A 12,717-nucleotide genomic window follows, 5' to 3' on the forward strand; every position below is an offset into this window, starting at 1 on the left:
ACTTGGCTCTTCCTTTACTTTCTTTCGAAAAAATGAATTTTGGTTTTACAAATCTACCATCTTTTCATGATTCATTGTCTTTTTCTTAGATGATGATGATGAAAATATGGAAATAATCAATAATCTCGACCACAAAGAACAAGTGATACGTCGTGCTATTGCCAATAACAACTTGATAATCCAGCATCTTCTCAACCAACAAAGAAATCAAGCAATCCATGGTGGTTCAGTTCTTGGTCATTCTTTCATCCACCGCGACCGAGAAAGTGCACATATTAGATTGTTCAACAATTACTTCTCAGAGACTCCGAGATAAAATGAAGATATATTTCATAAGAGATAATGTATGTCTTGTTCCTTATTTCTTTGTGTTGTTAATGCTGTTGGACATCATGACAACTACTTTCAACAACGAAGAGACACATCAAACCGACTTGGATTATCATCTCTTCAGAAAATAACAGCTGTGTTTCGGATGCTAGCATATGGTGTACCAGCAGATGTTGCAGAAGAATACATCAAGATAGGCGAGTCAACAACAATAGAGAGCATAAAAAGATTTTGTCGAGCAATAGTGGAGATATTTTCAGAACAATACTTACGGTCTCCAGGTCCGGCCCTGGGATAGAGCCCGTGAAGCATGGGCTTGGGGCGCCAAATAATATATGCATGTTTGGGGCATCATTTACAAATGTATCTCATTGGTGTAGTGGCTAGCGAGCTTAGAAGATGCTTAGAGATGATGGGTTCGATACTAGTAAAGGGTAGCTTTTTGTAAATTTGCTTTAGGTGTATTATTATTCTGGACCGGCACTGACGGTCTCCTACACCGAATGACATTTCCAGGCTTCTCTACATTGTGAGAAACGAGGTTTTCGAGGAATGCTTGGAAGCTTAGATTGCATGCATTGGAAGTGGAAAAATTGTCCTACAGCGTGGATATGACAATATGCAGGCCGTAGTGGATCACCAACTATTATTTTTGAAGACGTAGCAGGTTATGATCTTTGGATATGGCATGCATATTATGGTATGTCGGGCACCAATAATGATATCAATGTATTGGAATCTTCTCATCTTTTCTCCAATCTTGCTCAAAGTATTGCTCCTCTTGCTCAGTATGTCATTCAAGGAAAAGAATATAGTATGGGTATGGCTGGTACGCTTCTATGTGTGTCTTCTTCTCCAGCAACAAAACGTTTCTGCTTGCTCCTAGCTATATTTATAGTTGGTTTTTATATGCATCTACTGGTCGCATTTTCGCTTGGATAAACTGTGTTCCCAAGTCTTTGGACTTAAACCTTTGAATTTTGAATTTGATTACCATTATCGACAAAAAAGAAGAAGATTGAACAGAAAAGGAAACCTAAAATTAGAAGGAATATCCAACATTTGTTTCTAAATGAAAGAATTAAAAGTCTCCCACTTTAGCAATATCTATTATATGTATAAATCTCACACTATACACACCAAAACTGGCGGCTCCAGACGCAACTTTAGGAAAATAAAAATTTACGGTTGACATGTGAATCTCTTTGAGGCAGAAATGATGCAAGAATCTTGTCAAAGACAGTTTGGTCTCTAGTCTCTACCACTAACTCATACTTGCATATCTCGGCCAAGAACTTCCACACCTGCAAAACAATACACAAAAGCCCTAATCTACCAACTTTTTATCTCGAATCAGAGATTACTGAGAATTGCAACACTGCTGAATAATAAGTCTGCAATGATTAAGGCAAAAAGAGGGTTACTTACGTGCTTGAAGTCGCGTTGTTAAGGCAAGGCAGCAAGTCTACGGTTCAGACACAAGTGAAATCGCGATATTCTTTTCTTTCTCGAGGTTTCACTGTTACCAGGAGTTTTGTCATTGTCAAGCCCATTTGGATTCACTTTTGGTTTCCTCTGCTTGCTTCTATACAGAAGATCTGATGTGTTTGGTTCATATTTGACCTAATAACAGTTTGGACACTCATTATTCATATTCACATTTCAAATTTAAGCCACAATTTTTTTATATTCACATTAAAATACAGTAAGATTATTAATACGATTTAATTAGCATGTAACGTACCTTGGAAGAACTGCAAGCCATCTTACATTCAACCTCATTGATAATCTTCAATCCTTCCATTGCACGCAACATCCCTGAAGATTCATCTGGACCGTTCATTTTCACCTTGTTCCTGAAGATAGCATATATAAAGATGATTACCAAATGCACTTGCACAACTAAATATATATAAAAAAGGTAAGCTCTTATCATTGCTTTTTCATTCACCTCTTCAGATATAGACCAGGTCTTTCTTCATCAGGTAAAAGCGAAAGAAAGTCATTCTGAAGATAATTTGCAAAACCTGGTTCCACTGTTACAGCTGTAATTTCAGGCTGATGATCGTTCCCGTTGTTCATAAGTTGAATCGCCAGACGGGTTTGTGCTGATGACTGGCACAGAGATTTTGAAAAGATACATTAGCAAGTGAGACCAATATACACAAGGTTTTCCAAAAATATTAAGAGAAACATACATATTCAATCCGGTATATGTTCTGCTCATGGAGAAGGGCTCGCGCATTCTCATGGTACACTATATCAAAGAATCTTCCAGGTTTTCTGTATTTCTCATATGTGTATAGTTGCAGTAGCTTGGTGTCTGTCTCATCAGCTGCAACTGAATGAAGCTGAAGCATGTCCAAGCCACGTCAATGATCAGCACAGAGGGAGAAAAGAAGCAGAGTCGAAAAACATGATTTAAGTTGCAGGTGAATTGGAAGCTTACATGCTTGACAAACTTCTGAACTAGCTTGTCCAATGTGAAGAGAACATATGATTGTGCTCCAATAATAGCTCGGCATTCATCTTCAAACTTTGTATTATCACTTGAGCCGTCAAGTAAATTATAGAGAGCATCCATGAACCTGTGCTTCAGAAATATCAGTAAGAAAAGGAACTATTGTTTCAATTTAAAAGTACCAATACTCCTTATAAGATAAACTACCTAGCATAAGAATCAGGAGATGTGTTATCTGGATCTGGAGCTTTCCATTTCCTCTCTGAATGTATCTTTGCAGATTGTATTCTCTCGTACAACATCTGGACCAAACCAACAAAAAAAAAAAAATTGGCGGTTTGAACTTTAAGACAATTGACATTTAAAGAACTTGAGAAGTTTGTTTAATAGTCCTTACTTGATGAAGCCTAAAAAGAACATAAAAGGAATCATTTCCATAGAAAACTCGAGAATCATTAGGAGAGTTACTTTCACTGACTTGCAGTGCTTCAGACACATGCTTTGCAAGGGGCTTTACAGGTCGCAGATACCGTTCTGAAAGTGTGAGAGATCCACCTTCACTCTCATTGGATTTAATCATCCCTACAGCCTCATTTTCACTCTCAATCACACTGTCGAGCCGGTCACAGTTCATAGCTCCTTTATGCTCTTCATCGGAAGAAACTTGGCCACCAAATTTGCTTCCTGAGGCGTGAGTAGTTTTATTTTCATCATCTTTAGGGAGAGTATTGCTCTTTGCTTTGGTTTCAGTAAAGACTGAACCTCCTTTGTGCTCTTGCTCTTTACTACCTCCTACATTGTCTGGCAGTTTCTGAACAGACTCCCCGTCGTTGTCTCTATGGACCTCAAAATCGCCTTGCTCAAAACTTTCGGTGGGAGATAACTCACCCTCTTCTCGCTCAACCTTCTGATCTCCCAGCATTACATCACTACGATTCTCTACACCCTCCATCAACAAATACTTTTTGGGTGGTGACACCAGCTTGGGAGGCTGGGTATCCTATAGAACAACATACAAAAGATAGATGAATATCTTTTTCAAGACCCATAATAAGATCAGAACATTTGACTACATTAAGTCAGCTAAAAGTGTATACGGCCCCAAATCAAGAAAAAGGACCAAAGAAAGGAGAGACAACCCAGTTACCTCAATATTCATAGCTGCGCCAACATGCAGTTTATCTTGCTGAATGGTTTCTTGTGCGACAGAGCTTCCTTGTACTGTTGGGATTTCTTTGTTAGGTGTTGTTGGAGGTGTTAGAAGTTTTAGGTTTGAGACAAGAGAAACGTCACAGGTGCTGTCCTTCACTGCCTCACATGCATCACGCTGCTCTTGGTTGTCTTTGGACTTTGCAACATCAATCATTGCCTCACTAGTTTGAGACCTAGAAGGAACGCCAAACATGGGCTCCAAAAAGGCTACCCACAGCTTCATTACTTTATCTGACTGTTCAGTGGCACATATTTCTTCGCAGTAATACTTGATTAGTTGGTATAAGTCAGCATGAACTTGAGTATCGGAATAACTGAATTCCAAGTCTGGGATGAAAGAGGGCTTAGTTCCGACTGCAATGGCATGAAGCGGGTCTTCTTTATGCTTTCTGTCACTGATATCTTTTATCTCAGCCACCAAACCTGAATATGGTACATAACAGACAAGTTTACTCAGTTGCAAGTTTGCACTTATAAAGCTTCAAGTGCAACCAAACAAAATCAACAGTTTTCAATATTAGGTAGGTAATCTAAACAACTGTAATAAAAAAAAAAAACCTTTTGTGCTCAGATTCTTGGAGTCCTGCTGCTTAAAATAAAAGCTACGGTGATCTAGTGATTTGTGATGATTCTTTGCATATACATCAGCCCATACTTTCCTGAAATCAAAGCGACACCTAGCCCATTCTTCTTGTTTCTGCTTCAAGCGAGTTAGTATCACCGGCAAGGCTATATGAGAGTTCTTGTTCAGAATTTCCATAACGTCAAGCCCATAATCCCCGTACAACCGCTCAATGCATCTTAGGTTCAGCACTATTATATCGTTTAAATATAAAGGAATTAGCACAAGTAAGAGAATAATAGACATACATATCGGCACACCCAGACAGATCAAAATTAACTACTTGCCTGATAAGTGTTCTTTGATACAAATTGGTGTAGAGATTGTGTTGTTGTTCATCTTCTCCAGAAGCGTTTCCACACGCTTAATGGCTGCATTCACAGACTCTAATAACATATCCAACTCATACCTGAGACACCATATCAGGAAATTAACACAGATCAGATGGAAGTTGAATTAGCTTAGGAATTACATATATGAACACAAATTTCAGACAAAACAATCATTAACTCACCAATGTTATTGTAAGATTCCTAATATACTATATAGGTCTTACCTGTCATCTTCACACCGAAACAAGCTTTCTTCATACTGGTTTTTACGCATGTGTTTGAATGAGTAGTCCTCACTCCCCGATGTGACAGAAACCCAATGATCATTGAGTACCTTTTTACCTAGTGAATTTCGGTAGCTTGAAATAGGAATGGGATACTACACAGGAGAAAGCAAACCCATATGATCAAAAAGCACAAAATGCTGCATCAAATTGAGTATTGTGAATGAACTTATCAAAGGCACTCACATCATCTGGGAGGTGACGATAGCTTGGTGTACATTGAACACAGTCAGTAAGATCCAGTTCGTTTATACCCTTGACCATATTATTTTTTTGGCCAAAGACTACATTTTCATGACCAATCTCATTGTCTTCTACCTGCCGGTAACCCGGCCATTGACCTTGATTAAGGGATTCTGGAAATATTAACAGAACATTAGATAATAACTCACAGATGTATATATACTTCTTTTCCTTTTGTATCAAAATCACTGGAAACGCAAAGAAACATAAAATAAGAAACGGTACAAATGATTCAAATACTCACTTCCCCGAGAATTACCAGCAACCACAAGATTCTCATCACCATCTTCACGTTGATCAGAATGAGCGGTATACTCATCAGGCCTACTTCCAATTTTTATTTTCTGTGGCAGGTAAGAGCCCGTATCAACATCTCAGTCAAAGTCTAAAGCATCACGTTTCTCAATTCCTATATTATCATTCTTAGCACAATTTGGGAAAGGATGTTAATACATTTAGAAACATGAATAAGGGGAAACCTTGTTAAAATGCATGGCATGAAGTGAAGCACTTCTGTCATGCGGTACTGCATTGCTTCCAGAACCTGATCCTGAATTATTAGGTAAGAAATTAACAAACTCAGCAAGCAGATCCTCATGGCCCTGGAACAACAGAGTAACCTGTACAACAGATGATTATCAGAAGAAAAATAAATCACCAAGAAACCTAGTTTAATCAGATAAAATGCATTTACTCTAAACATACCTCTTGATAGACAGAGGAGATGGACTTGCCTTCCTTTCTATACATGTTCAAGATGTCAAGAAACCTTTTATACGCACGGTCATCATCCCCAAACCGCGCCTGCAGCAGAAACAAATCTCAACTAACGTTAACTGTTTTGGATAATAGATATAACAAAAAAAAAAACATCAGATACAAACCTTGATCTTGTTAACAAAATCGATAGCTTCTCCAAAAGCCACAGGCTTCTTCACAGGAAGTGTTATTCTGTAACCCTTAGGCAAGAAGGTATTAAACCCCAAAAGCAAGTCGTCATAGCCCTTGAACAACTCTTTTACGCTTGCAATGACGTCACTCGTGTTAACTCTACAAAACCAAACAAGAAAGAGATTAAAACAAACTTCCTCCTGTGTTGTAGAGAGAAAAAAAAAATGGTATTTTTAATTGAACTACCTCTGGGCTTTAAAGTCCTTCATGAGTGCAAGGAAAGTGTCGTACTTGTCTTTCTTGTCTTGAAACATATCCTTGACAGCTTTGAGATAGCTCAGGGCATCATCCGTTGTTAGCCCTCCCATGTTTCCTCCTCCTCCTCCACCTATCGTTAAAGCCCTACCATTTCTGCATTACACAACAAAACATAAATTAAACTCATTTCCTCTGTCTTAAAGGTAACTAACCCAAGAATAATTATACTCAATTCAACCTAGAAATTCAAAAAACAGAGAATATAAATTAATATCCCACAAACAGAAAATTGATTAATTTAAAATTCGAGAAGACAAAAACAAGAGATTAGGATTAAAGACAAAGAGCTTACGTTTGTCCTCGTGTCTGAGCTTCAACGTAAACCTCTTCTCTAACTCTCTTCATCTCTCTTCAACTTTCAAAATAACACAACAAACGCTTCACTGCCCTGAAACCAAAAACCAATCAAACAAATTCAAATCAGAAACCAGATCTATCTATCGAACCAACAAACCAACGAAGAGAAGGAGATTTGTCGGATATTTCAAAAACATTGAACAGACAGGATCATTCTTCAAAGGGGACAGAGACAACTTCTAGGTTCCTTTCCGAAGAAGATAAAAAACGTACATAGAAAAGCGAGTGGATCGGCGGCGGGAGTTTGGCGGATAAAAGGGATACCAATCTATCTTCACACGAAAGAAGAAGAAAAAGCAAACGAAGACGATTGCTTCTGGATTTGGATCTCTTTGTATCTCTCTTCTCTCTCTGTCTCTGAGATACAAATAGTTTTCAGGGGAAGGAAGCGAGAGAGGTTACCCGAAAATAAAAAATCAAAGGCTAAAAGCTCTTTCGAGCGAGAGAGGGAAAGACAAGGAAGGAGCCTTGTGATTGTTTATGTTTATGTTTATGTGTATGGTGTGCGGAGAGGTAATAATAATCAAGTGTGTTTCTTTATATCTCGCATGTACTCATGCATTTACTAAATATTTACTTATATAAAGTCTTTTTTGCCATGTATATATAGAAAATCATATTTCTATTCAACAGAATAATAATTGCGTTTTACCATCTAAGGTAATAACATGGCTTTTGCAATAAATAGAAAATCACATTTCTATAATAGTTATCAAACACTTGTCAAAAATAATACTACCTTTTTAACAAACTACATTCTATCTAGTATTGTCAGACTCTTATAGAAAGTGAATATTTTCACAATACTCTTGTAGAAAATAAAAATATATTTCTGTTCTCAAGGTAATAAAACATTTTTGCAATGAAAATAAAATTATCTTTCTATAATATTTTGAAAAATTGTCAAAAAAATTAATAATATTTTGAGCAATTTAGGCTAAAAACCAAGGAAGATCGATATATTAGCATAATACCAAAGACCAAAACTTGAACCAACACGTCATCAAAATAAGAGTGAAAATGACGAGTTTACCCTTGACGCTTCAGCATTTCTCTTCTCGGTTATAGGCTCGTAGAGTTTTTAGTTCTGACAAAATATATTTACATAGATTTGACAAGATAACATAAAGATTTCGTTTACATTACAAGGAATTGCATCGGTAAACAAAATTATACAGTATTTTTGAGATAAGTATGACGCAAATGGCGCAGCTGTACACGAAATCTAGCAAAAGATTTCTCTGTCATTCGTGTACTAGAGATCTAGGTGAAATCTATGGGCGTCTATAAAAAGTCTTACACGGTCTCTCCATTTCAAGGAAACGCAGTAGAGTTAAATCTATGGTCGTGTTTTTCGAATCTGGCATGGAGATTGGAAGAAGAACGGTCAAGACCAGTGGCACTTTGTACCAAACAATCAAGATTACGGCTTCACTATGTACATGGATTCCCCTGAAACCTTAGAGGTCATCGATGCTACGGTTAGGGAAAACTACATGCTCGGTTCAGCTACTCCTGTTCTGATAACATACGGGATGCTTGACTGGATAATGTTCCTAAGTGGACCTTCACCGCGATAACGGTTGCTACGACATCTGACCTTGTCAATTTAATCACCCGGAGGCCCTCACCTGCTGAGATAACACTCCTTGTTACATTTGGAGCAAAGAAAGTTGCTGAGTTTCAATTTCTCTCTCGTTCTGATTTCACGATGGGGTCTTCAACCTACGTGGTCAGTGCTTCTCAGGATGAAAGAGCTAGAGCAAGATACAAGTGTAAGTGATGTAAAAGATTATATGTTCTACACATAAGATGCTCGTCTATATATTATACTAATCTTATATTTTGATCTCAAGCTTGATTTTGGGTGAAAGGCTTCTTACGAGTGAGAGGGTTAAGACTGAGATATTTGGAGAGCAAGAGATGCTTATCCTCCACCTTGTAGCGCTAGAGATGGCATATGCGGACATGGTTCTGCGAACCCAACCATCTTCAAGGGTAGTCCAAGAAGTGGAGATCATTCAACTTGATGATGATGATGAGATGGTGGATGCTTCTCAGATGGGTAGGACAGGGAATGGAACCCTAGTAGGAACCGGAGGTATGTATCACTTTCTAACCGGCTAAAAACAATATTACCGTGTTGATTAGGTTTCTCGGACGCCTAGTTAGAATCCTTCACCTTTACGAAATTTATAATAAGGACCAAGTCATACAGTGTTTTTTTCCAACGCAAGAGCGGTTGTTCCTTTTCAGCCTCAGCCGCTAGCACAAATCTCCGCGGAAGAAGCACCATCGGTTTTTTGGGATGTTGGGTTGGATTTGTTGGACTATCCTGAATTCTACAACCTCAAAGGGATGGTCGCCTTGTCATAGCTGACTCAGCATTCTTGAATGAGATCATTGACGCAAATTACCAGTCTCTGGAAGAAGTTTTCCTCATCGCCAACAACAACGAAACGGAACTAGGACTGAGTTAAGGTGAATCCTCAACTGGGTGCACTGCTATTATTTGCAATCAGTTAGGAGCAGCCGTGGTACCCAGAGAGATCGGAAATCAATGTATACATGTTCACTACATATTTTCAATAGTCTTGTAATTGTTTACTACAACTTTAAAAAACTAAGTGTAGCTTATTACTCAGACAACGGAGCTGGTCTTGTGGAGGGAGCTGCTGGAACAACAATAGAGAAGCTCAACAACTCTCTTCCCGGCCCATCACTGACGCTTATATATATATATATATATGAACCGGACAGATTGATATGCGGTCCATTAAAGAATTATATTATTTGGACGCGAAATAATTTGTTTTATTTTACATATCCGCTTAAAGAAATTCTCAAAAGTAATCTATTTTCTTAAAGGAGATTTCAAAAAAAAAATAGCTTTTCTTTTTTTTCAAAATTTTAAGGTTATTAAAAACTGAAAAAAGAAATTTGAATAGTTAATTTTCACCATCAATATTATTAAAATAAGAAAATGACCTATTGATTTTTTTTTGTAACAACAACATCCTATTGATATAAGCGTGATCCAAGTATTTTAATATTATTGATTAAAACATTTTATTAATTATTTAAGAGAAATATTATACAAAGAAAATAATAAATATGACAAAAACAAAAATTAAAAAATTAAAATTTCTAAGAAAATATAAAACAAAAAATATATTCACCCTATTTTTTTTTACGACATACCCACCCTATTTAAGAAAAAAAAAAGGCAAAGAAACATAAATGCTTTACTATGTTCTTAACCCAATGGTATTTGACCAAAGGTGGACCAATAGAAAAACAGATGGCGTTTCTAAATAAAAAAAAAACTAGCAGTTGAGTTGATTCTGTGCAAAAAGGATGATGCCAAAGTCAAAGGGAAAAGAAGGGATTGAGATCAACGACGATAGTGGCGATTCATCTTTCGATCTAACTTTGCTCAAAGAGGCTATCGACAACGTCCCAACGAAGAAGAAGAACACATTTGATCTAACTTCGATGTCTCTGGCAATATCATCAGTGGATCGAAAGTGCAGTAAACGGAGAGTTTCAGCGATGAAGAGAGATATCAAATCAAAGGCGGAGAGGGAATCTACGATGCAGCGATTGCGAACCCTTGTTATGATCTGCGATAAATACTCTTGTAATACTTCATTTTAGGTTTTGGGGGGGGGGGGGGGGTTTCTTCGATATCCTTTACACAATCGACATTAATAGGGATCGTTCTTGCTTCAAATACTCCTCTGTTTGCTCTGTCCTGATCCTTGTACACTAAAAAAAATCGATTTTATTTTTATCAGTTGGCTATTATTACTTTAACCTTGGCTTCGAAAGGATCACTGAGTGATTGATGTGATAATTGGGCCACTCCCTTTCTAGAGAAAATGTTTAATATTTGGTGTGGTCTTAAGTTTCTAAATTGCAGTCTTGATATCGGTGCTGAACTGCTGATGGTATGATTGAAAATTTTATAAATCCAAATGCTGCAGATATCAAGAACGCTGCAAGTTCTTATGAGAGAGAAGATTTATCCGTAATATATACATATCACAGTTTTGGATATGTTGCTTCCATTCTAAAATCAGCATTTCGAAAAATAATAATAATAATGACGCACAGCTTCAGACTTGGTCACAAGCAGACTTATGCCCTTCTAACTGCAGTGACATATCCAACACACACATCTCAGCCTCATCCCTGGCTATAATCCTCCTTATGGCGCTTTTACTCAGGTTCCCTCTGGCTATATTCCTCACCGCCCATATCAAGACTTCTGAATCTGTGTAATGCCATCTTATACTCTTTAATCTTTATTAACTACTTGGACATCTTTCGGTACCACTAACTCCTCAAAGAATGTCTATCTGATTTCTCTCATGTCTCTTGCATTAAATTGCATACCCTTTTGACGTAATTGTGGTTTGACAAGTACTATGTGGAGGGTGTAAAGGGAACGCTGTTTGTTTTGTATCTTATGCTTTTCTCTTGCATTCTCAAGAGGGATGAGTATACAACATGAAGTTGAATCTTAGACTGAAAATAACTTGATGGTTGCGTCTGGTTTCTTTGGAGTTCCGTAGAGATCTATGATTCATCTATTTCTGTTACTGTGATACTGTAGGTTTCATTTAGCTCCCTATATTGTAGTTTGCACTTCACGTTCCTACTGACCTAATTAGGACATATTATGCTTACGAATCTAGTAAGACACAAGGGCGTTTGGTCTAGTGGTATGATTCTCGCTTAGGGTGCGAGAGGTCCCGAGTTCAATTCTCGGAACGCCCCAATTTTCTTTTTTACTAATAAAATTAGATTTTTACTATTGGGCTAGTTTTCCTTTATACCTCTATCTTATTGAGGTCCATTGTGGAACATACCCAGCCCATAGGAGTCTTTCTTGTAAACGATTTTCCTCTTGTTGGATCAACATTCTGCAAAAGAATCTTATAGACAAAATGGGTAAATGTTTTTATTTGTTAGTGCATCAGCAAATATGTCACGCGTTTCAGTTTTACAAAAGAAATTAAATAAATTAACAACTGTTAAAATTGTGGTATGTTAAACAGTAGATATAGTTTAAACTTTAAAAGCTTTGTAAACATTTCAGTTTTTAGTTTTACATTTAATATTAGGTAATCTATCTATTGCTAAACATCACACAGAAAAGATTACTAAGGTTAACGGCTATAAAACTCCTAAACTCCTAAACTCCTAAGTTACTTAGTAAACATCTTCGAGATTGCATGCTTAAATCATATTGGAAAGATCCGATCTCCAAAAAGGGTCAAAATTTCAAGATTTAAGCTCTGTTTTATAAATATATATATACGAACACACAAACAAACAGTATTGAAAATGTACTTAAGATGTAAGCCATGAGAAACAAACATGGCCACCATAAACGTTTGGCACTTTCATCATATGGGAAAACATGATGGCTACCATCGCATTCTAAATTATGACTTTTTTCGTAACTGGATTCTAAATTAAGAACATTTTTATAAAAATAATAAAGTTAAGAATTTATCAATGTACAGCCTTTTTCTCGAAAAGTATAATAGTAGGAAACTATATGAATCCACAATAATCCCCTTTCACGTTATATTACGTGTGAAGACTTAAGAGGAAGAAACCGTGTTTGCTTCACTGGCTCATCAGCTCATGAGTAAA

General features: G+C 37.1%; 1 protein-coding gene and 1 non-coding gene across 4 annotated transcripts; one reads left to right on the plus strand and one right to left on the minus strand.

The window, feature by feature from the left end:
• Nucleotides 1–1,348: 1,348 nt before the first annotated feature.
• LOC108807796 (paired amphipathic helix protein Sin3-like 5) lies at nucleotides 1,349–7,564 on the minus strand. Of its 3 annotated transcripts, none has more exons than XM_056989153.1 (20): nucleotides 7,264–7,564; nucleotides 6,986–7,081; nucleotides 6,622–6,786; nucleotides 6,369–6,534; nucleotides 6,190–6,288; nucleotides 5,964–6,104; nucleotides 5,729–5,828; nucleotides 5,428–5,597; nucleotides 5,182–5,336; nucleotides 4,913–5,034; nucleotides 4,562–4,816; nucleotides 3,939–4,426; nucleotides 3,189–3,791; nucleotides 2,999–3,093; nucleotides 2,780–2,918; nucleotides 2,529–2,681; nucleotides 2,282–2,445; nucleotides 2,075–2,186; nucleotides 1,759–1,953; nucleotides 1,349–1,634 (listed from the first exon to the last, which is right to left on the minus strand). In XM_056989153.1, exons 2-19 carry the CDS (start codon nucleotides 7,036–7,038, stop codon nucleotides 1,777–1,779), a joined length of 3,357 nt encoding a protein of 1,118 aa, XP_056845133.1. In that variant the 5' UTR covers nucleotides 7,039–7,081; nucleotides 7,264–7,564; the 3' UTR covers nucleotides 1,349–1,634; nucleotides 1,759–1,776. The 3 variants fall into 3 exon arrangements, with proteins under 3 accessions (XP_056845133.1, XP_056845134.1, XP_056845135.1); XM_056989154.1 differs by having other exon boundaries at nucleotides 1,349–1,657; XM_056989155.1 differs by having other exon boundaries at nucleotides 7,186–7,564.
• Nucleotides 7,565–11,760: 4,196 nt separating this feature from the next.
• On the plus strand, nucleotides 11,761–11,832 carry TRNAP-AGG (transfer RNA proline (anticodon AGG)). Its single transcript has one exon. It is a non-coding gene; the product is annotated as a tRNA-Pro (tRNA).
• The last annotated feature ends 885 nt before the right edge of the window (nucleotides 11,833–12,717 follow it).

This window comes from Raphanus sativus, chromosome 6 (genome assembly GCF_000801105.2).
Source record: "Raphanus sativus cultivar WK10039 chromosome 6, ASM80110v3, whole genome shotgun sequence".
NCBI classification, from domain to species: Eukaryota; Viridiplantae; Streptophyta; class Magnoliopsida; order Brassicales; family Brassicaceae; genus Raphanus; species Raphanus sativus.

What these genes read in the sequence shown, in the direction of transcription:
- LOC108807796 (XM_056989153.1), bottom strand. Translation starts at nt 7,038, where the DNA reads ATGAAGAGAGTTAGAGAAGAGGTTTACGTTGAAGCTCAGACACGAGGA. An exon ending in TGCTGGTAATTCTCGGGGAA is followed by an intron (nt 5,598 to 5,728) that starts GTGAGTATTTGA and finishes TAATATTTCCAG; the next exon opens with AATCCCTTAATCAAGGTCAA. An exon ending in TGGCTTGCAGTTCTTCCAAG is followed by an intron (nt 1,954 to 2,074) that starts GTACGTTACATG and finishes AACTGTTATTAG; the next exon opens with GTCAAATATGAACCAAACAC.